General features: G+C 41.1%; 1 protein-coding gene across 3 annotated transcripts in view; it reads left to right on the top strand.

Moving 5' to 3' along the window:
* LOC131027676 (geranylgeranyl transferase type-1 subunit beta) overlaps positions 1 to 22,223 on the top strand; it is a 185,226-nt gene that overhangs the window by 42,529 nt on the left and 120,474 nt on the right. For all 3 annotated transcript variants that reach the window (XR_009102524.2, XR_009102523.2, XM_057957757.2), the window contains exons 2-4: positions 3,367 to 3,439; positions 3,570 to 3,625; positions 3,982 to 4,121. Coding sequence is in view for 1 of the 3 variants with exons in the window: in XM_057957757.2 (XP_057813740.2) it covers positions 3,367 to 3,439; positions 3,570 to 3,625; positions 3,982 to 4,121 (269 nt within the window). In the remaining 2 variants the exon portion in view is untranslated. The remainder of the gene's footprint in view (positions 1 to 3,366; positions 3,440 to 3,569; positions 3,626 to 3,981; positions 4,122 to 22,223) is intronic.

Raw genomic sequence — 22,223 nt, 5'->3', positions numbered from 1 at the left:
GCAAAACTAGCTATGAGAGCAGCCATAGCTAAATCTCAAGGTGCTTCAATTGACATTGAAGAAGAAGAAGAAGCACTTCAGGGCATAGTGGACTCTCGTCGTGGCTCACGTATCCACAAACCCAACACCACCTCGACCACCACTTCTGCTTCCTCTAGTAGAGTACCTGCTGCATCACCATCAGGGACACAGTCTATAGGTAGTTATTTTGTGCCCAGGAAAACACCTGGAGCACAACAATCATCAAATGCCATTGGATGGAATAAGGAAGGCACATGAGAAAACAGACATTGCATGTGCTGATTTTTGGTACTTCAACAACATCCCATTCAATGTGGAAGACAGTCTTTATTGGCTAAATTTGGTGACCACAATGACAGTTTCAAGAAAAGGGTACAAGGCCCCTTCTTGCAAGGATTTGGATGAGAGTTTAGTAAATAGTCCACTTGATTTCCATTTTAATTGTTTTTCTTGTTTATTAAATCAAAATTGTGTTCTAAGACCTAATTTCACTTTGTTCTTGTAGGTTGCTCACAAACGCTGTTGATAGGGCAAAAGAAGTGGTGGAGGACCAAATAAATGAATGGAGAAAGAATGGCTGCACCATTCTTTCCGATGGGTGGACAAATGGCAAAAACCACACTATCATTAATTTTTTGGTTGCTTGCAAGGACAATGTGGTGTTCTTAAAATTAGTTGATGCCTCCAATAAGGTGAAAAATGCAGAAACATTGGTTGGAACGTTGGAGCACATTGTCATGGAGGTGGGAGTAGAGAATGTGGTGCAAATAATCATAGATAATGCAACAACATATGTGTCAGGTAGAATCCTACAAGATAGGCACCCCACTCTTTTTTGGACACCTTGTGCAGCACATGTCCTTGACTTTCTTTTGGAGGACATAGGAAAACTTGATTGGGTGACTCCAGTTGTGGAAGATGCAAGGAGGATCAAGAAATATATTTACAATCACCCATGGGTTCTCCATTTGATGAGAGAGCACACCCAAGGGAGAGATTTGGTGAGAGCTGGTGTTACAAGGTTTGCAACGATTTTCTTGACGTTACAAAGAATTCTTGGTGCATTGACTTCTTTGAAACAAATGTTTGTGAGTCAAGCATGGCTAGACTCACCTTATTCAAAGAAGGTTGAAGGAGAGGGTGTCGCATGCATAGTCTTCGACAAACATTTTGTACAAAAGGCTGTAGAGATTGTGAAGGTAACTTCAAAACTTGAATTTTTAATTATTCTTGATTCAAGTCTCTCATTATTAATTTGCAACTTCATTAAATTATTTTTTTGTAATTTGTATTTTTCAATTGTAGGTGTTAGAGCCCTTGGTTAGAGTTCTCCGCTTGGTAGATGGGGATAAAACCCCAATGCAGTATATTTATGAGGCCATGGATAGGGCCAAGGAGTCTATAAAAAATTACTACAAGGGGGATAGACTCAAATTTGATCCCATTTGGGAAATTATTGATAAGAGGTGGAACAATCAGCTCCACCAACCCATTCATGCAGCAGGGTACTTCCTCAACTCTCGTTTTAAGTTCGGGGGTTCTTACTCAGATCCTAATGGAGAGGTCATGGAGGGCCTCATTACATGCATTCAGAGGATGATACTCGAGGTTGAGGTGAGAGACCTCGTTGTGGCCAAACTTCAAAATTATGAGGAAGCAAGGGGTAAGCTATTCTCTTCAGAGCTAGCCAGGAGAGGAAGAACCACTCAATCCCTAGGTATAACATTTGCCATTTGGATTTTGGGGTCTAAAGTGATTGATAAATTGATAAATTATGTTTTCACTTTTCTCTTTGCTTTCTAACTTTCCAATATTTTTTATTTTGTAGATGCTTGGTGGCAAAGTTGTGGTGGAAATACCCCAAATCTCAAAAAATTTGCCCTTAGAATCTTATGTCAGCCTTGTAGTTCATCCAGTTGTGAGCGCAATTGGAGCTTGTTTGAAGCCATCCACACGAAGAAGAGGAGCAAGTTAGCCCAAAAATGCCTCAATGACCTTGTCTTTGTGCAATATAATCTTCAGTTGCGCATAAGGAAGGTAGAGGAAGCACCGGTTGGTCCAATTGACCTGGATAATATAGATCCTTACAGTGATTGGACATCACAAAAGCAACCTCCATTGTTTATAGAGGATGACATCATTGATTTGGAGAGGTAGGCTATGGAGGAGGAGGGGGGTGGATTTGGTTTCACACTGGATGACATTGAGGAGGATGAGGAGTCATTGCCTGTGCCAAGAGCAGGTAGAGACGTAGCTTCATCCAGGATGGAGGACGAGCCACAACCTAAGCCAGTCATAGTGAGCGAGGAGGCACAATCACGCCCACAACAAACTTCTAGGACTAGACCCTCTAGTTCTACCTCTCCCCTAGTTTTTACTAGAGCTGGGAAGAGGAAGATGTAATTGTAATGATGTTTTTACTTAAAGTTTTACAAAAACTATTTACTATTTTGCTTCTAGCCATCAGCTTTCCTCATGAGGATGCAATTTTGTACCCACTTTGCATTTAAATATATCTAGACGCAGCTTGTTTCTTTTGTGTTCTCATTTATTGACTCATTGGATGCATCTTCTCATTGAATTTTGCAAAAAAAAATGCATTTCTAATTAAATTTAAGCACTTTCTTAAGTTGCTGAGTTTTTGCCGAGTTTTTTTTTAGGCCTTGGCGAGTTTTTGCTAATGGCGAGTAGTTCAACTATGACTGACTGTACTGCAGCCAGTAGGAGTGATTACAGTTACAAGGCACAGCAGTATATTCATTCACTCAGCATTGAAATAGCAGATAATTATAAGAAGGTCCAAATTTGCCCATAAATTGTATCCAACAGATATAGTAGAATTTGGGGTTTTCATTGTCAACCCTCACAGCAAGTCTGAAGGGTTTTCGTCCTTGAGAGTTTCAAATGAGATTTGAATTCAGGAATGTAAGAATTTTTCTGGATACAAAATGTGCTTGTTGGATTTTCCTATACAAGCATTACATTTGGGCCCTTCATTTAAATTTTAAAATTATCCTCCAAGAATAAATTGAAAGTAACTTAATACTAATTAAATACATTATTTAAAGGTAATTTATTTGGAGTGCCCAAGTAAAACGATATTAGGGCTTGAAAAATGAGTCTTTTGCTAATCATTAGGAAACGGACACAAACCTGCTCAAGTTTCCAACTCATGTTGGACTGTAGGGTCCTTTGTGGAGACCCATTCTACTTTTAGTTGCAGATTCACTTTGTTTCTTTTCGCATGTTTAGCTGTTGTAGGAGTCTAATACAACCTAGCTTGTTGCAAGCATAAAACTTAAGTCATCAATCTGAATTTAACCAATTCTTCTCTGTGCACTGCAGGTTGATGCAAAAAAAGTTACCAATTGGGTTTATCACTTGCAAATTCTTCCCTCGGATAAGGAAGACAAAAATGGTATATTTACAGTCAAATCTGAATGATAAAACAGTCTTGCCTGGATTTTAGCTTGCATAATTGTATTTTGTTTTCCAGAATGCTAAATATATCTGGTTGATATTAATATAAATGTACTTATCTTTATCAGGATTTTTTTATGGCTTCCAAGGATCTTCAGCCCACATATTAAAGGATATGGATGGAGTATGTATTATGAATTCAAAACTACTATTACAATCTAAAAAATGTGCTATTTTATCATGATTGCTTAATGGGGAATGCATTGGCAAAAAAAATAACATGATTGATTTTTAAGTTAACTTTTAAGTTTTTTAAATTTGTTGTTTGATTAAACCAATTTAGTTATTAGATATTTTAAGCTTCCTCAATCCACAATGTTAAGAAGAGATTCTGGGATAAAGTGATCGAAGGATCAGAAAATTAATGTTTTTCACCACAAAGTGTTGTCTGAACATCGATAATCACTTTGGTCAGAATTTATCCTGAAGTCTTTCTTTTTAATGAAATAATTTGTTTAGTCTTCTTATTCTTTTCTACAGGTTAACTTCAATAATGGTGGTCACTTGGCAAGCACCTACTCTGCTTTATCTATTCTGAGAATTATGGGAGATGATTTGGCCCAATTGGATAAAAAAATCTTATTAAAATCAATGAAAAATCTTCAACAATTTGATGGAAGGTAAAAGACAGCTTACCTACATTTATCAATTTTTAATAAAATTTTCAAGTTTTCTTTATATTCAGATTTAGTGATGTAACATTTTTACAGAATGAGCTAGCTGTTTATGTATCTTTTCTTTAGAAAACTCTTGTGAGATTAAAGGAAAAAGGTAGAAAGTAGAAATGAATGAAAAACAATAATAAAATGGAAAGTGCAGAGACCGAATTGGATAGGAGAAGCAAATATAGCCACCCTTTGTGCATAGTTATGGAATTTTCGGCAAAGATAATTTTAAGGTCTGTTTTGGAACTGTGTTTACGTTCTATTTCCTGAAGCAATATAATGTGCTTTGCTTCAATGGAGTCTCAACTTCCCAACATAATTTTGGACTGAGAAGATTGACTTCAGTCATAGGTATTGAAAGATCTCAAATTTCATTAAGCTCGAGATGAAAATGTAGTATCTCTTTGATCTCAATCATCTGGAAAGGGCTTTAAATGAATGGACAGTTATCACAAATCACTATGTTTAACAGTTTAACTTATAAAGACCTTTCATTTATTACACGCCACAGAGCAGGAGCTTTAAGATTTTTCTTTTTGTGTTTATCAGAAATTACTTCCTTACCCCTGTCTGCCTACTTCTAGAGATAGATTTCAAAAGATCATAACCAATGTTTCTTGCAAGGGTAACTGACTAGTATATACCACAAATGAAGTCAAATAGAAAAATTGATCATGATATATTTGTCTGTGGTCAAGATCAACCTAAATTGGTTTGTTATATAACTTCTTGTGTTCAGGATAGGGAAAGGGAGGGAGGGTTTGGGCAGGTGACCAAGGGCCTAGATTTGGGGAATAGGAGGATGGTGGTCCAAATGTATACGATACTTAAAATAAAATAGCTATTAAAAAATATAGAAGGAATAACATATGAAGCTTTGAAATATTCAAATATATTGCAATTAACAATGAACACGCCGAATATCAATATTTTATATTATATTCGAAATGATGATTACATTGAATATCTAAATAGAATTGTTCAATGGTTGAATGCCTTAAATCATCATTCATCCACAAAGTCTGTGAGAAACTCGTCATTTGAATTTTTGGACTCCTCAAGATCAAGCTCCTTCAAACCAATACCAACCAATCTTGTCTGTGTTGTGTTGACGGGTGTTTTATGACCACACCAACACAGAATAAAGTTTCCAATGGTCACTCTATCCTCTCTTGAGCAAAATCCCATGTATGCTAAGATTGCGGAAGATCATACAAGCGATTCCAAGGTTTCTATTGGGAACTTGCGACTTTGTGATGGATATGAGCTTGTTTCGATTGATGTTTGTTGGTAATCCAAGGGGGACCTTCGTAAAATGGAACAATCCTTAAGGAGACTTAACAAATTTAAACTTCAAGGAAGTATAGAGAATGATTCAGCAATGATAAATATTTTTAGAATGTTTTCTCAATGAAATATGTGGAAAGTAAGTAGGAACGGGTTTAGAGAGGTTCTAATCTAAATCTTAAACAACTCAAAAGACAACAAATGCTCAGGTGAAATCGACCACACTTTGTTTCGCCAACTCTAGACAACTACGCAAAGGAAGGTGCAATCTTCAATGGTTGTGCAAAAGATTTTCATGTCATCAATGAACACCATCAAAGAACAATGCTTATTCGATAATCGAAGTTAAACATACACATTTAAGAGGCTCAGTCCAACCTTGCATTGCAAATAGAAATCATCTATTTGCAAAAGGTATGAGTGAATGATCTCACCATGAAACAAAGTTATCTATTTCATTCATCTAATTGCTTGAAAACAAATCTAACTACTTGAGGAAGAGAAACCATGCGAACTTCAAAATAACACAAGTAAACACCAAAATCCAATGTATTACTCTTATTATCTTGATAGCTTATAGCAACAATCTCATACAAATTCTCCCTCTCTTTACAAATGAAGGGGTGAACCCCTTTTATAGACCCCAAGAATGAAAATGGACGGCCAAGATTACATTGAAATCAAGGGCTAATATCTCCCCATGCAAAACCCTAATTAGGGTTTGAGCAAAAATATCCAAGGTGGTGCCAAGTAGTGGGTTTGGCCATAAATGAGGAATCATGCCCGCTATGCATTAAATAACCCATCACTGGGTTTGGTCATAAATGAGGAATCACGCCCACTATGCATTTAATAGATTTTCGTCCAAAATAGGGCGACCACTATCTCTCTCTCTAACTGCGAATGCAATGAACCTGGTCATGATGGCCTCAAGCTCCCCTACGAAGAGACTTGGCACAGTCTCCAACTTATACTCCAAAATAGCAATATCCTTTTCATACATAGAGAAAACCTTCTCCCATCCTGACATTGTCTCTTGGGTCCTGCACATGATGCTTGAGAATAAGAAAACATTCTCTAGATGACCCTTTGAGAAGGAATCCACGAAGAAGAATTCATGTAGCTTGTTTTTCAGATTATCCATTGTCAACTCTTCAGTTAGTCTTTTTGCAAACAATGCCTCGATAGTATTGAGGATTTCTTCTTGAAAATTCTTGACCTCTGCCCTCAATTGAGCTGACTCCATATTTGATCTTTCGAAGAATTCCTTCCTAGTATTTACTACATAGTACCACTGAGGGAAGTCATATGGTTAATTTTCTCTGATGAATTCTCCATCTATTAATGCTTGCCTAGGGACTTCCATTAGTGTCTCAAGATGTGGAATAGTCATGTCCTGATAGCTAAGTTACCGGGTTCGCCTGTCTAGAGCCCCTAACACAGACTGGGTTTTGGTTCGCGTTGGGTTCATGACTGGTTTGGATAGGGTTCACCTTAGGGGCCTTGTAGCTCCCGATCACACAAGTTTTTTGTCCTTGGTGTGCTCTCACATCAATTGAAGAACACATGGATGATTGTATATATATTTTGTTATATCTCTTGCTTCTTCTATAACTGATTTTACCCAAGCAATTTTGCCTATGTCCTCCAAAAGAAGGTCAAGGCAATGAGCTGCACAAGGGGTCTGAGAAGGTGTTGGATACCTATCTTGAAGCAATCTACCATCTATCACATATGCTGCTGCATTGTCAGTAACAACTTGGAAAACGTTTTCTATGCCCACCTCTAAAACAACTTCCTCCAAAATCAAGCTCAAATTTTCTGCATTCTTTATCATGTTGGAGGTATCAATTCACTTTAGAAAAACCATCACACCATTCAAAATTGCTATAAAATTCATGATAGTGTCGTTTCTTCCATCTGTCCAACTATCTAAAAGAATTGAGCCTCCATATTTTTGCCATTGCTTCTTTTTAGCTTTCACAATTCCTTTTGCATCTACAATAGCATCTTTGAGCAACCTGCCACTTAAATCTCTTAGACTAGGGGCCTTGAACCCTTTCCCTACAACTGTCATTGTTGTCACTAAATTGTCCCAATATGGACTCCTTGCCGCTTTGAAGGGAATGTTGTTATAATACCAAATGTTTGCATAAGCCTCCTCTGCTTTCTTCTGCACCTCCCTATTCCACCTGCTAGCTTCCAATGAAGGTTGTGATCCTAGTTCATTTCTAGTCATAAAAAAATGAATTTTCTTGAAGTGGAGGAGGAAGATTGACAACCTACACATGGACTGTGACTAGAGCCAACAATGTGTTTCACATCCACCTCATCTCTTGTTGACAAATTAGGAGCAATGACCTCTTGTATTGGTGCTTGTTGCCTTGCCCTCTCCAATTTCTTTTCGTTTAGTGTTGCAAGGAGGGTTATCATCTCTCGTTTGACCTCTTCAGGAGCTTTTGCACATGGCTTGGAATCATGACAAGGAATGGCTGCAAGATGGTATTTGAGGTGGTTGATGCCTCCACTATGCTTCTTCGTGCACTAGGTACAAATAATAGTCCCTGGTAGCAGTCCCATTATGCCATTTGTCCAAGTGGGGCCATGGATACTAGAGGTTTTCTTCCAATAGGTTGACTTGCACTTGCAATTGCCGAGTTTGAAGCAAATGTGGATCTGGATGCCATTGTGATTTTAAATCAACCTACAACATTGATAATGTTGATGTGTCTTTTGTACACTACCAAACACAGAATAAAATACCCAGAGGTACCTTATCCTCTCTTGAACAAAGTTTCCCGACTGCTGAAGATCTCGCCGAAGGATCAGTCGGAGTAACTCCAAGGTTCTGATATGTAGGTTCTCTACGTGTGGATAAGCTCTTTGTGGTATGATGTGATTTTGCCGGAATCACAAGGGGACTTACATTTGACTGCCTGAGCATCTAATTTACTGGAACTCAATTCCTATCTACTGGTTGGAAGATAAAGAAATGGCAAAAGGTACAGAGTTTAGAGAGTCTACTCTAAGACCTAGAATGGAAGCAGATGGATGAACGACTAGGTGGAGTCCTACTGGGCTGGGTCTCACCATCAGGCTTGAACAATCCGACACCAACTCAGTGCAATCTTTTGAGGGATGCTTCAAATATATTCAAATCAGATACCATTAGATACTGATTATCATTCAAGTTACTGCATGAACAATAGACGTGTAACAACTTGAGATTAAGCTCATTTTATGCTAGTTGACCACGCAAGGCGCACTTACAGTCAGCAAGAGGCTAGTGGTTTGGACTAAGGGGATTCCATGTGAGTGCATTCAATAACTTCTTTCATTCAATCTAATCATTTATCATCTACAATGAAGATTCAACAAGAGACCATGCATTTTGCAAAGAAACGACACATTTCACCATATCTTCAATGAAAAGGGGGTTCATTTACAATTAAGGCAACAATTTCTTGCCTTCTCTTCCTAATCTACTCTAATTGCTATTTTATTTGCTATTCTACTATCTATTCTCTATTAATCAATCCCTGACTATTATCTATTAACCAACTATTAACCTTTACAAATGAGGAGCCAGGGCTTTATATAGAGAACCCTTTACAAACTGCCGGCTCTGATTGACTTAGAATCAATGGCTAGGATTACAAGATAGAAACCCTAATTAGGGTTTGTTACAACAAACTTCCTTAGCCAATTAGAAAATTACATTTCAGAAGTGAGGACCAATAGGAAGCAAGGGTAGGTACATCGAAGTTTGTGCCGTCCTCGATAGATTAGATACATTGAATCTGGTCCTGTTGAGGTGGACCAATTTGATCGGAGGAATGATGACCGGGATGCCACCTTGTCTAACGCTTGTGACTTGGTTGATCCTCTTCTGTCTTTTGACTTGATGAATGATGTACTTCCTTTGTTTGACCAAGCTTCCTTATTGTCAAGTCTTTCTTTTCTAGTAGCACACCTCCGCCTGGAAGTGCTGGCAAAGCCCTTTCTTTGTCATCTTGTGAAAGAATGAAGTCTTGAGGCTAACTTGAACTCCTTGAGCACTCCTATTCTTCTAATGCTTCAAAGCACCTTGAGTCTTCCCTTTTGTCTGTGGAACGTCCTTGATGACGATGGACTGGAAGAGGTCGTCCTTGCCCTGGCCTGGTCTTCTTCTATCTGCAAAATAAACCAAAAGATGATTAAGGATACATAATAAATTCATTTAACATAGCATTTTCTACCTTAAATCATCAATAAGAGTTTTCAAAATGAAGTTCGCTTGAAATCCTTCCCAGGGACAGGCCCCATAAAATTTCGCCCTGGACCCTGGCCAAGGATAGGACCTATTTGGGGTTTTCGCCCTGGACCCTTTGGAAGGGTTAGGAGCGAAATTCTTGTTTAAGCTCAAATTCCATCATTTTATTGGTTCAAAATGCCTCCAAGACAAGCATGTGCTATCTTTCTCTTGTCCAAAGCCTAGGAATCCATGTCTTGACCTTCATCATGAGCAAGTTAGGTAAAATTGAGAATTTCGCCCTGGACCCTTTGGAAGGGTCAAGAGTGAATTTATTCCCTTAGCTCAAAATACTCACTTCTTTCACTCACAATCCCCTCTAAGGCATGCTTGTGGCAATCTTTAAGCCCAATCTACCTTGATCACTGTCTTGGCCTAGCACAAATTTGGAAGAAAAAAGACATTTTGTGAATTTTGCCCTGGACCCTTTGGAAGGGTCAGGAGCGAATTTCATGTTTTAGGCTTGATCTTACATTTCTTTTACCTCAATTTATCTTGCAAGGCGAACATACATCACTCCTTGTCCAATCACGCCATAGGGATCAAGGCTTTGGCTTCACCTAAGGAGAAAATGGTTGATTTGAAGAATTTCGCTCTGGACCCTTTGGAAGGGTCAGGAGCGAAATTCATGTTTTGCTTGTTTTCCCTCACTCAACTCCATTCCTCTCACTTTGTTCTAACTTGCTTCTATCTCTCAACTTGCTTGACAACATCTACTTGGCCTCAAAAATGGCTAAAAGGAGAATTTCGCTAAAAAACATGGCCAGGGACAAGACCTATAAGGGATTTTGCCCTGGACCCTCTGGAAGGGTCAGGAGCAAAATTCTTGATTTAGCCTAAAATCTTCATTTTTGGTGGCCAAAATCCATCCAAGGGCAATCCTAGGGGCATCTCCCAACTTTTCTCACCTTGGTCTAGGCTTGGCTTGGCACACATTTTGGAAGATAGAATAGGTTTTAGGATTTTCGCTTTGGACCCTTTGGAAGGGTCAGGAGCGAAATCCTTGTCCTTGAGCTTATTCCTTCATTCTTCCACTACAACTCACCTCAAAGGTCAAGGAAACGTTGCTCCATTCTTCACTAAGCCATAAAAACCAAAAGCTTGACTTGATTTTCAAGGGAAATAGGTGATCTTAGGAATTTCGCTCTGGACCCTTTGGAAGGGTCAGGAGCGAAATTCTAGTTTTTGCTCAATTCCTTCACATTTATTGATCACTAGCAACTCAAAGTCATTCCTAAGGCCAAATCCAATCCTATCTCACCCTGACCCACACTTGACTTGGCACAAAATTGGGAAAAAAGAATGCTTTTGTGGAATTTCACTCTGGACCCTTTGGAAGGGTCAGGAGCAAAATTCACACTCTAGGCTTGATATTTCATCTTTTCAACTCCAATCTTCTTTGCAAGGCAAATATACATCACTCTACCTGCATCCACGCCATAGGAACCAAGTTCTTGACCTCATCTAAGGAGAAAATGGGAGTTTTCAAGAATTTCACTCTGGACCCTTTGGAAGGGTAAGGAGAAAAATCCATGTTCTTGGTTGGTTTCCCACTTCCTTCATCCAATTCTCCTTCAAACTTGATCGAATTCAAGCTCCTTTCCTCTCACTTAAGTGAATCTACCATCAAATTAGCTCAAGACAAGGTCATTTTCATCATTTTAGGCAAGATAGGGGGTCAAACTGAGGATTTCGTTCTGGGCCCTTTGGAAGGGTCAGGAGCGAAATTCTCCTTCTAGGTTGATTTCCACCACTTCATCACTTCAAACCTCCTCTCAAAGACAAATATGCATCAAAGCCTTCCCATCACGCCTTAGAAGTCAACAAACTTGGTCATATCAAAGAGGAAAGTGGAGGAAAAGTGGATTTCGCTCTGGACCCTTTAGAAGGGTTAGGAGCGAAATCCATGTCTTAGATCAAAATCTTCATCTTTTAATGCTTTCAATCACTTTTCAAAGCAAGAACATATCAAAACCTTCACAACATGCCTTGGAAACTAAGACCTTGGTCTAATCCAGGAAGGAAAGGGTGTCTTCTAAGAATTTCGCTCTAGACCCTTTGGAAGGGTCAAGAGCGAAATTCATAAATTAGGCTGATTTCACACTCCATTTGCCTCAATTCACCTTCAAACTTGATCAAATTCACCTCAAATCATCACCATCAAGTCTATTTGCCACTTACTTAGCTCCGAAACAAGGTCTTTCCAATGTCCTAAGCAAAATAGAGGGTCAAATGAGGATTTCGCTCTAGACCCTTTGGAAGGGTCAGGAGCGAAATTTCCATTCTAGGTTGATTTTCACCATTTCATTGCCTCAAACCTCCTTTCAAAGGCTAGAACACCTCAAGGTCACTCCAACCATGCCTTAGAAGTCCAAAACTTGGCCACAACAAGGAATATGATGAAGGTTATGTGAATTTCGCTCTGGACCCTTTGGAAGGGTCAGGAGCGAAATTCCTATTTGGGCTCATTTCTCACCTTTTTCCTCCCTTTCTTGGCTTGAATATGACTTCTTAGGCCTCCTCCTACCATCATCAAGTAAAATTGCTCTCAAAGTGGCATTTATTTCAAGGTCTAAGTGAGAAAATAGGGTCATTCAAGAATTTTGCTCTGGACCCTTTGGAAGGGTTAGGAGCGAAATTCATATTTAGGCTCAAATCTTGACTTCATTTCTCACATTTCTTCATCCAAACAAGTGTTTTACCCTCAATAATGCCTGGGAATGAGTTAGTTCTAAGTTTGGGTCAAAGTAGAATGTCTTATGGAGAATTTTGCTCTGGACTCTTTGGAAGGGTTAGGAGCAAAATTTGACACTTATACTTTAAGTTATATTCCATATATACTGTCAGGATGTTTGAGAGTGGTTTCGGACCTCTAGGAGTTATAATGCAAAATCTAGTTTTTGGAGGATTCTTCAATTTTCTAGACTTAGTCAAATTTTAGGATTAGGATGACATTCCAGACTTAGCCAAATTTCAGGACATTTGAAGATCAGGATGACATTCCAAACTTCATCACTCACCAATTTGACCTAACTCAGATCTTCAAAGATGATATTCACTCACCAAACTTCCTTGACCTCCTGAAACTCAAACAAGACACTATTAGCAACAAGAGCAAAACCTTGTCCTAAGGAAGACTTTCAAAGAAACCCTAACCTGGAGCACCTGCTGACTCTCCTTGGCTCAACTAGAGCCTGCCATCCTAGCGATCCCTTTGGCAACACTCAGCATGCAAAGGCTAACAGACAAAACTCTAAAAGACCCAGAAAACAAACCCTAGAAAGCAAAAAGTAGGGGTCCCCATTTGCAATGGGGCGATGTGTGAATACGTCACAACAAATAGCAACAATAATTTAAAAATCTACTGAAATCAAGCACTTTGATGAAAAAAACCATTGAAACACAGTCATTTTTGATAAAGAAAAGTGCTGTCGGTAATTGGAAATAATGAAGGCTGTTTAAAAATTGTTGAACTGATGTAAAATCCTTGCTGTTATTCTGAAAGGATGAATGAAATAAATTTATTTCATTCATCCTTTCAGAATAACATCAAGGATTTTAAATGCCTGATTTCAAGAACAGCATGGATTTAATGAACAACAAGTCTTATTTAAATTCCAGTCACTGTTATTTTCAATCCCTTTTTCTTCTATATATAATCTGTCTTGGTCTTGCTTCTAATTGCTGTCGAGATGTTCTATGTCCTTGTTTGTTCATGTTTCAGTTTGACAGTGACTACTATGCCATTCGACCCGTATCTTTTTGTTGACATCTTTAGAGACAGTTACATTTTAAAGCCTTGGCTAAAGAATGATTTAATTTTTAAATCAGTTTGTTTGGTTTCTTGTGACAAGCTCCATCCAAGTATTGCCTTCTTAGTTCCTCTTGTTTTCATTTCCATAACCTTTATACTTGTCAATTATGCTTCTTTAAAATATTTTTAACTAATACAGCAATCCATTTCCTAGAAACCATATTATAGTTTTCTTCATGCAAATCCTTTCAAATAAATTTATCTTCAGTAGTTTACTGTGAGTGATAGCAAAATTGAGAGGGAATTTATCTCTTGCACAATAACATCCCAGCATCTATATATGGACAAGGAGTTGGACTGTATCATCGAAGATAGATTTGAGTAATGTAGGATATAAAGAAGTAGAACTCCATTGTAATTCATGACGTTGGCTTAACAGTGTGAGTAGATCCAAATGGAGTAAGGAGCAGATTGTATTCCAAAATACTTGGCATCTCATTTGATCTGTCTAGCCTCTAATAATAATTCAGCAGTAGTGTGTCTACCACTACTAAAACTGGTTCAACTCTTTCGAGGGGTTTCCTATGATTAAATCTTGTGTGTTTACTACTCGAATCACTATATTCTTTCTTGCCAGCCTGTCATTTAGCTAAGTATGCATTCATGGGGTGGTATTAGAAAACTGGTTTCTTATTCCCAAAGTAAAATAACATAGGAAAACGATATGATCGTACCAACTATGTCAGTCGGGAATTTTTCCCTACTAAGCTCATTTGGAAATTTGAAAGGTCTAAAGAAAGAAAAATAATCAATAGACAAAGATTCCTTCCATTACATAACAAAATACAGAAAATTAAAAATAGGAAAAAAAAAACTTAATAAGAACCACCCTTCTTTCTGGCAATGCTAAATGAAAAAATAGGAAAAATAAAAATAAAAAGTTCAAGCTTACAAGTTGAATCGCTGAAAATTGCGTTGGAAATCTCTGGTCTTTGCTCACATAGTGGAAGTCTCTTCTTGTGTCGTCGTGCTTGTAAGTATCAAAAGAGGGTTTTTTATAGCAAAAAAACCCATGTTTTTTCATCCATCTCCATCATTTTTCCCATGCATTGGCCAGAATTGTGATTTTTCAGGAGATCTGCGAGTTAGGGTGATTTTTTGCGGCGATTTTTCACGAGTTTTTGCGAGTATTTTGGGTCACCTGCTCACACAAGTAAACTCACGAGTCATTTGCTGGGCCAAAAATCCTGCGAGTACTCATAGAGTTGTTGAACTATGAGTTGGAGTATTTTGAATGTAGAAACACCCCCTGATTTTTTTTGAAACTCTTTCCCAAAGAAACCACAAGAAGACTCAAAGCAATGAACATGCAAGGATAATAGTTTATTGCTAATTCAAGTTCTGAAATGTTTTTGCATCATGTTTATTTCTGCTGTCACAAGTTTCTTTTTGTCGGAGGCAATTATTCAATGTGGCAATAATGATTTTCAACAATCATAAGTGCTGGAAATATATTTCACCTTTGTGACATAACATCTTGATCAAGAATAGGTTCATGCTAATCAAATCAACCCTACAATCATGAGAATACACCAAACTATGAACTTCAACTAATTAACTTGCCAGAATGAAGGGCTAAGCATTGAAGTTGGTCTGAAAATTATTATTTTTGCTGGCGTTAAATTCACTGAGCAGACCTGTGGGTGCTGCAGCACTTATGATGCTTCAGCTGATCAGATATTACCCAATTCACACTACTAAATGAAAATACCCACCTTCTAAAGTGACAAATCACCTTTCGGACTATAAATGCCAACCTTTCAGCATTGCATAGTACTCCATAGGCAAGCAACCTGACCTCTATACCTCACACAAGGTCTGGAAATTCTGTAACAGCAGGTTTTTAATGACAGTACTACCCCTTGTTTGCCCTCAAAACTCCACAGGACACCCCCAATAGGCACAAGCCTCTTTCGTGGAGGCCCAGATCAAGTCCAAACTCATCCAACAAGCTTCTAGCAGCCCTGAATCATGTTGTCCTCATTTTTTGTCATGCAAAAATGTGAGCAACCCCCTTGAATTTTTCTTAAAATTCATCTTTTAAGTCTTTTTGCATGCTTCCATAGGTTGAAATTTGTTTCAAATTTTGCCTATTTTGGGTGTACCTCTCCTTGATCTTCTTTGGATGGTTTCCAATTGTTTTTAAGTCTTCTTTTTGCTCCTTTAGTGCAAAATCGGGTTTTAAGTATCACATTGCAAGTTGGGGGTTTCTCTAAGCGCATTACAAGTGAAATTTGATCACTTGTAATCGGGTCCCCAAGACCCGATTACAAGTAGAAAGGGTTTTTATGAAATGCATGCACTTATAATGTGACCTTTAAAACCCAATCAGAAGTTAAAGGTTTTGTTTTGCTCTATAGGACCCGATTGCACATGAAGCCTTTTTCTTAAAAGCATTTGATCACTTGAAGTCAAGTCTCTAACCCCCCGACCACAAGTTGGATCATAAAGTTTAAAGTTATTGTTCACTTGCAGTCGTGGAAATGTAACCCAATTTCAAATTGTTTACCCTCAGTGTGAACAGTTTAGAACATACAGATAGAATGCTCAACGAGAAACAATAATGCCATAGATACCAGATAAGATCAAGCAAATATAAGAGATATTATTTCCATTCATAATCGTGTGTTTACAAGTTACCTTCCATGGTTTATAAAGGTACCGAGGGGATGCGAGCGACAACCGTTGCACCCGTAACTACCATCCTTCGGTTACATTACTAACAAAGTAAAGTACTACCTAATTAACTACTATTTTATTCCCGTACAATATTACCACCAACATCATCCCCCCTAAAAAACAAGGTCGTCTCTTGACGACTGAAAACAAAATGGGATGATTAACAACAGAGAATTCAAGACAAAGAATGGGGTGGAGGAAGCGTCCCTGGTGAGGAGGGTGCCGATGCGCGGGGTGCGGCTGTCAAGCGAGCCCGTAACTCATAGACTTGCTCGGTCCGCAGCTTGAGGTCCCGCTCCGCAACCATCTAGCGCTCCATCGCTGTTTTCACCATCATCGCCACCTCCAAGACCTCTTTATCTTTCTGCTCTACCATCTCCAAGGCACTACCCAGGCGACTCTCCAACATAGCCCTGTCCTTGCGGGCTTTCGCCAACTCTACCTCCAAGGCACCCTTCGCCGACCTCTCCTCGGCTTACATTGAGTCCAAGGTAGCGCGCTCTGCATCCCATGAGGCCTTCTCCCAAGCCAATTGCTCTTTTTGCGACTCCTCCATCTGCTGGAGTCGAGCAGCCAACTCGTCTCGTGCCAACACAGTCTCTTGGCGCTGGGTCTCGGTACTCTCAGCAATATATTGCGTCCTCCGCAACTCATAGTAGGTCTCTCAGAAAACCTGCTCTATCCTCCGCAACAATGACTGTCTACTGGTCTCGCCAACCTGCTCGCGAAGGCCCCAATTCTCCAACATCTGTAAGTTTCCGTAGCCAGCCATCCACCAGACTCAAAACACTACGCAAAGTGTGTTGTGCACCTTCCCCTCATAAACCCGAGTAGCTGCTCCAACTCCTCATCTGTCCGAGCATCTCCCTGAAACCTCGCAGACGCTACCATCCGTTGGGCTTCCACAGCCATATCCGCAAGGAACTGCTCCAATTCCCTATCGCCCTCCCATCCCGGAGATGCTAGGACACCCTGCTCCTGGGCATTTCCGTGAGGACTCTGTAGTGGCTCGTCATGCGGGGGGCTCAGAATCAATTCCTCTCCCTGTCTCGGACTCAGCACCAACTCACGAATGGGTGAGTGGTCTCTCTGTACAATCGTGCTGTCTCTGGTGAACTGTCTCCGACCAGGTCCACAATCTCGTGAGGGCTCAGCTCACACCATGGGGAGAGGACCGCTACTCCAATTGGTGCTACTGGTGTCATTTTGTACTGACTTAGCCACGCACTCATATCCATGTGGGAAGGCGTACCACTCCCTCCAGGATTCTCTGCTCGTACAGCCTCTCGACCAACCTTCCCGCCACTGCCCCTAGCCTCTATTGCTGTCATGGGACTCCTGTCGTCGACCATGTGAGGCTCTGGTAAGGCTACCAATGTCGCGACCGCCTGTGGGGGAACCATAATCACTGGTGTCTAGCCCTGCCCAAAACCAGAAACCGGCACTACCAATACTGCCGCTCCAGAAAGAGGCCAAGTGGTACTTGCTGAGACCGTCTACTCGGGTAACTCACCCGAGGGTCGTGTGGCTGTCTATGCTACTGCAGAAGATGTTGCCCCCATCTCCTCCTCCACCTGCTGTTCGCCTCTACCCACCGTTCTGAAACTACCCCCGGTGGCCTGTGATGTATCACTGGAGTCTTCTGCCTCCTCACTCGGGTCACTAGATGCGGACTCCGACTCTGTCTCCGCCTCAAACACCACCACCCGTCGCTTCCGTTTCTTGCCTGATTGTGTATCTCCGCTCGGTGCCATCATATTCAAGTGAACCCAATAAAATATAGGCGGCTGCCCCGGATGTACATGACCTTGGGGTGCCAAGTGCTGTGCGTCCGGTGAGCCGTGAAGGCGTACCGCATCGAGGAAGAGCCCAATCGCATGGTAGGGCATATAGAAGGTCTTATGCTGGAGGGTCATGAATTCCTCCATCCTATCTGGGAGTATTGATGCCCAGTCATATACCACGCCATTACAAATGCCATTCACCAGCACCACCTGCGCCATGGCAATATCTGAAGCCCTACTCGCTCCCATTAGGCGGCTCTTCAATACATCAACAAGGCACCGCCATATCCCCTCTCTCAGGAATGACTTCTTCAGACCTCTTCCTTTGCTTGCATGCTGGAGACTATCAAGTTCCGCTTGTGTGAGGTCGTCGCGACACATCAGCTTAAGAAGTTTATCTTTTAAATCTAGGGATATTTTCTGCCCCTTGTCCACTTTCTTTCCTTGCACTCCCGGAATACCAAAAACTCTTGTAAATTATGTGGAAGCGAACGACACTGTAATCTGTTGGTGCTCATAATCAAATACGAACTGCCGCCTGTGTAGGTCATAGGCACCAATCATGGCCCACAACACTACCTCAAAGTCCTTAATGCAAAAAATGGGCATCTGGATGGCCCACTGTTCCTGTGCAAGTCGTAGTTGTGTCTTCATAGGGTCATCATGCGGGGTTTCGTTCCACCATTTCCTACAATTTGTTCCAATCAAACCCTTGAAGGTAATGGTCTCCATTGTCACATCATTCTTTGTTGCCATCTGCTACTGCACTTTGGGTTGCACCTTTTTCCCTTTACTTTTGCTGCTATCAGCCATGCCGCCCTTGACCTTCACACTCGAAGGTAGAATCTGAACAACTTTCTTATTCCCAGAGGTTGATGACACTGTAGTAGGTAACTGCCGCAACTGCTTTTGCCAATTTTTTCCACTGCTGGCGTCCATTAAATAATTCTGCCTTTGTCTTTTGTGCCCTCTTTAATATTAAAAAATAGGGTTGAGGTAACCGCTTTGCACGTGCCTAATTTCCTCCAACGTGGGATCCTTCGGTAGCGATACTGACCGTACAACTACTGCCTTTTAGATGTCATCACCCTGGTAGCGTTATTATTTCTGCTGGCAATGTCGAAGAAATTTCTATTGGCAATGTCGAAGAAATTTATGTTGGCAATGTCGAAGGAATCCTAGGCCTTCTTTTTGCCTTTCGTGGTTACACATCTTTTTTTCTTTTTCTTTTTCATTGCTTGGTGGTGTTTTATTCCCTTACCGCACAGGAGACACCGCATGGAGTGCTCCACCGTGCAGGAGCACGTGCTCCACTGCACGGCGAGCATGCGGCTCCACCGCACGGGAGCACGCAAGCTCTAGCGCACGGTGCTCACGCGGCGTCACCGAATGGTGAGCACGTTGTGCCACTGAACGGTGAGCAAGCGAGCTCCACTGCACGGTGAGCACGCGGCTTTTCGAACGGTCGCGGCTCCATCGTACGGTGCTTTTTTCGTTTTTTTATTTTATTTTTATTTTTTAATTTTTTTTTCTTGTACGGTACTGTACGGTTTAATTTTTTATTTTTTATTTATTTTTAGTTTTTTAATTTCTTCGGGAGGATATGGGGTCGGTTGATCGTCTTTGCTCGTGATACTGTTTTAATTTCGACCCATTGATGCTGCCTGCAACCTCTTGTCCATCCAGTGTCCACAACTTCACTGCCCCGTTATCCGCCACCTCGTAGACTTTATATGGTCCTAACCAGCGTACCTTGAATTTGCCTGGTTTAATCTCATTACGCCCATTATATTTCAGTACCAATTGTCCTGGAGCAAACCTCATTCGTTTCGAGCTAAGTTACCGGTTCGGGTTCGGATTCGAGTACGGATTCGCGGATTCGGCAAAAAAAAATAATCCTGGGTACAAGTACGGGTTCGTCCGTACACATATATATTTTAATTATATATATATACCCATATACTATATATATGGTCAATATATACAATCCATACAAAAATAAAATATACAATGTGACTTTCCATACATAAATGATAAATGATAAATGATAAATCCATAATTATTAATTGCCAATGCCAATAAATATTCATATATCACAAATGTAATCAATAAACTAATAACTAAAGTCTAATATCATATTCATAATTTGCAAAAAAGATAATATTCAAGTTTCAAGTCTTTTTTAAAAAGTCATAAAGGGGCGAATTAGAGTTTTATCATAAAAAAACTATTTGAAAAAGTCTTTTTTTATTGTTTTTTTGACCCGTGGGCCCTGTTTTTGGGAAACCACGGGCTTGGGTTCATGCGGGTCCTCCTGGGTTCACCTGGGTCCTCCTGGGTTCGACCTGGGTTCCACCCGGGTCCTTCCCAGGTGGCCGGGTTCCCTGTGGGTCTTGCGACGCAGGATCCATAGGGAACCTGGCCACTTGGGAAGGACCCGGGAGGAACCCAAGGAGAACTCGGGGAGAACCAGGACCGGGCAAGAACCAGAACCGGAACCCAAGCCAAAAGGGGAAGAACCAATAACTTAGGTTTCAAGTGCTTGTCGTGCCATAGCTTCCTCCTTTGTAGGGCTGCCTCCGTAGCCCACTGGGCCATCATTCTTTTCTCATCCAGCTTGTTCAAGACATACAACCTCTCCCTCAGGCTCTCCATGTCCCCCAGTCTGTTTTCGATTGCAATGCAAAGGCTTGGCACCATGAATTCCGTTGGCACAACAACTTCCTGCCCGTACATGAGTTGGAACGGAGTTTGGCCGGTAGTCACCTTGTAGGTTGTGCAGTAGGCCCACAAGACCGAAGGTAATCTTTCTTCCTAGTTTTCTCCCTCGACACTGCAAGACTTGTAAATTACCCCCACGAGAATCTTGTTGGTAGCCTCCGCTTGCCCATTGGCTCGCGGGTAATAGGGGCTGGACAATGAATGAAAAATTTTAAATTCAGTAGTGAGGAGTTTGATGACGTGGTTCACAAAATGTCCACCCCTGTCGCTGGTCAACTGCATAGGGATACCATACCGTGTAATGATTTGCTCATAAATGAATCTTGTTGTACTTATGGCCGAGTTGTCAGGCAGGGCCCGTGCTTCAACCCACTTGGTTAAATATTCTATGGCTACCACAATGTAGTGACACCTCCTGGCGCGGCTGGCCTTGAGTGGCCCAATAAAATCCAACCCCCAGCGCTTGAATAGTTTCTGAGCATGCAAAGGGTTGAGGGGCATGAAATCCCTTTTCAACGGCTTCCCCGCTCTCTGCCACGTATCGCAACCTACTACCCATTCTCTAGCATCATTACACAATGTGGGCCACCACAGGCTTGCTAGCAGCACCTTTCTTGCCGTAGTGTCTGGTCCCATATGGCCTCTCGCGGGCCCCTCATGTGCCTCCCTCAGAATGCTTGGCACCTCTTCCTCCATCACACATCGACGTAACACCTGGTTGGGTCCCATTTTATGCAACAATCCATTAATCAATTGAAACGTGCGGCTTCTCAACACGAGTTTCCTCCGTTCTCTCGGTGGCATACCTTGTTGAAACACGAAGGTGGAGAGATATTCCCCGATAGCAGTATACCATGGTGGCAGTACTGCAATCTTGAATAGGTGAGCATCTAGAAATTCATCATTCACCCCCATTGGCGGCTCTCCGGACCTAATCCGGGACAACTTGTCAGCAATGACATGGCTCTTGCCTGGCCGTACAATTATTGTGAACGTGAACTCCTGAAGGAGCAGTAGCCACTTGCTTATCCTGCCTTGGATGATGGGTTTATTTACCAGGTACATCAATCCCTGGTGATCCACATAGAAAGTGAAGGGTGTTGCTAGCAAGTAGTGCCGAAATTTTTGTACAGCATAGACCATTCCAAGGGCCTCCCTCTCGGTGGTACTGTAGTTCTTCTCGGCTTTCGACATCAACCGACTGGCAAAATAGATGGGATGGTCCAACCCATGTCCCCTTTCTTGTGCCAGTGTAGCCCCAATGGCGTAATTCGAGGCATCCACGTGTACGTGGAATTCTCGGTCCCAGTTTGGATAGGCCAGAATGGGTGTTGCCACCAATCTCCTCTTGAGTTCCTCAAATGCTTCCCCTTGTGCCGATTCCCATATGTACGGTTCGCCTTTTCTTGTTAGTTTGTCCAGTGGGATTGAAAGTTGGGCAAAGTTCTTGATGAACTTCCTGTAGTATCCAATGTGTCCCA

Source organism: Cryptomeria japonica, chromosome 8 (assembly GCF_030272615.1).
Source record: "Cryptomeria japonica chromosome 8, Sugi_1.0, whole genome shotgun sequence".
Classification (NCBI taxonomy): Eukaryota; Viridiplantae; Streptophyta; class Pinopsida; order Cupressales; family Cupressaceae; genus Cryptomeria; species Cryptomeria japonica.
This window is presented reverse-complemented; position numbering and strand designations above follow the sequence as displayed.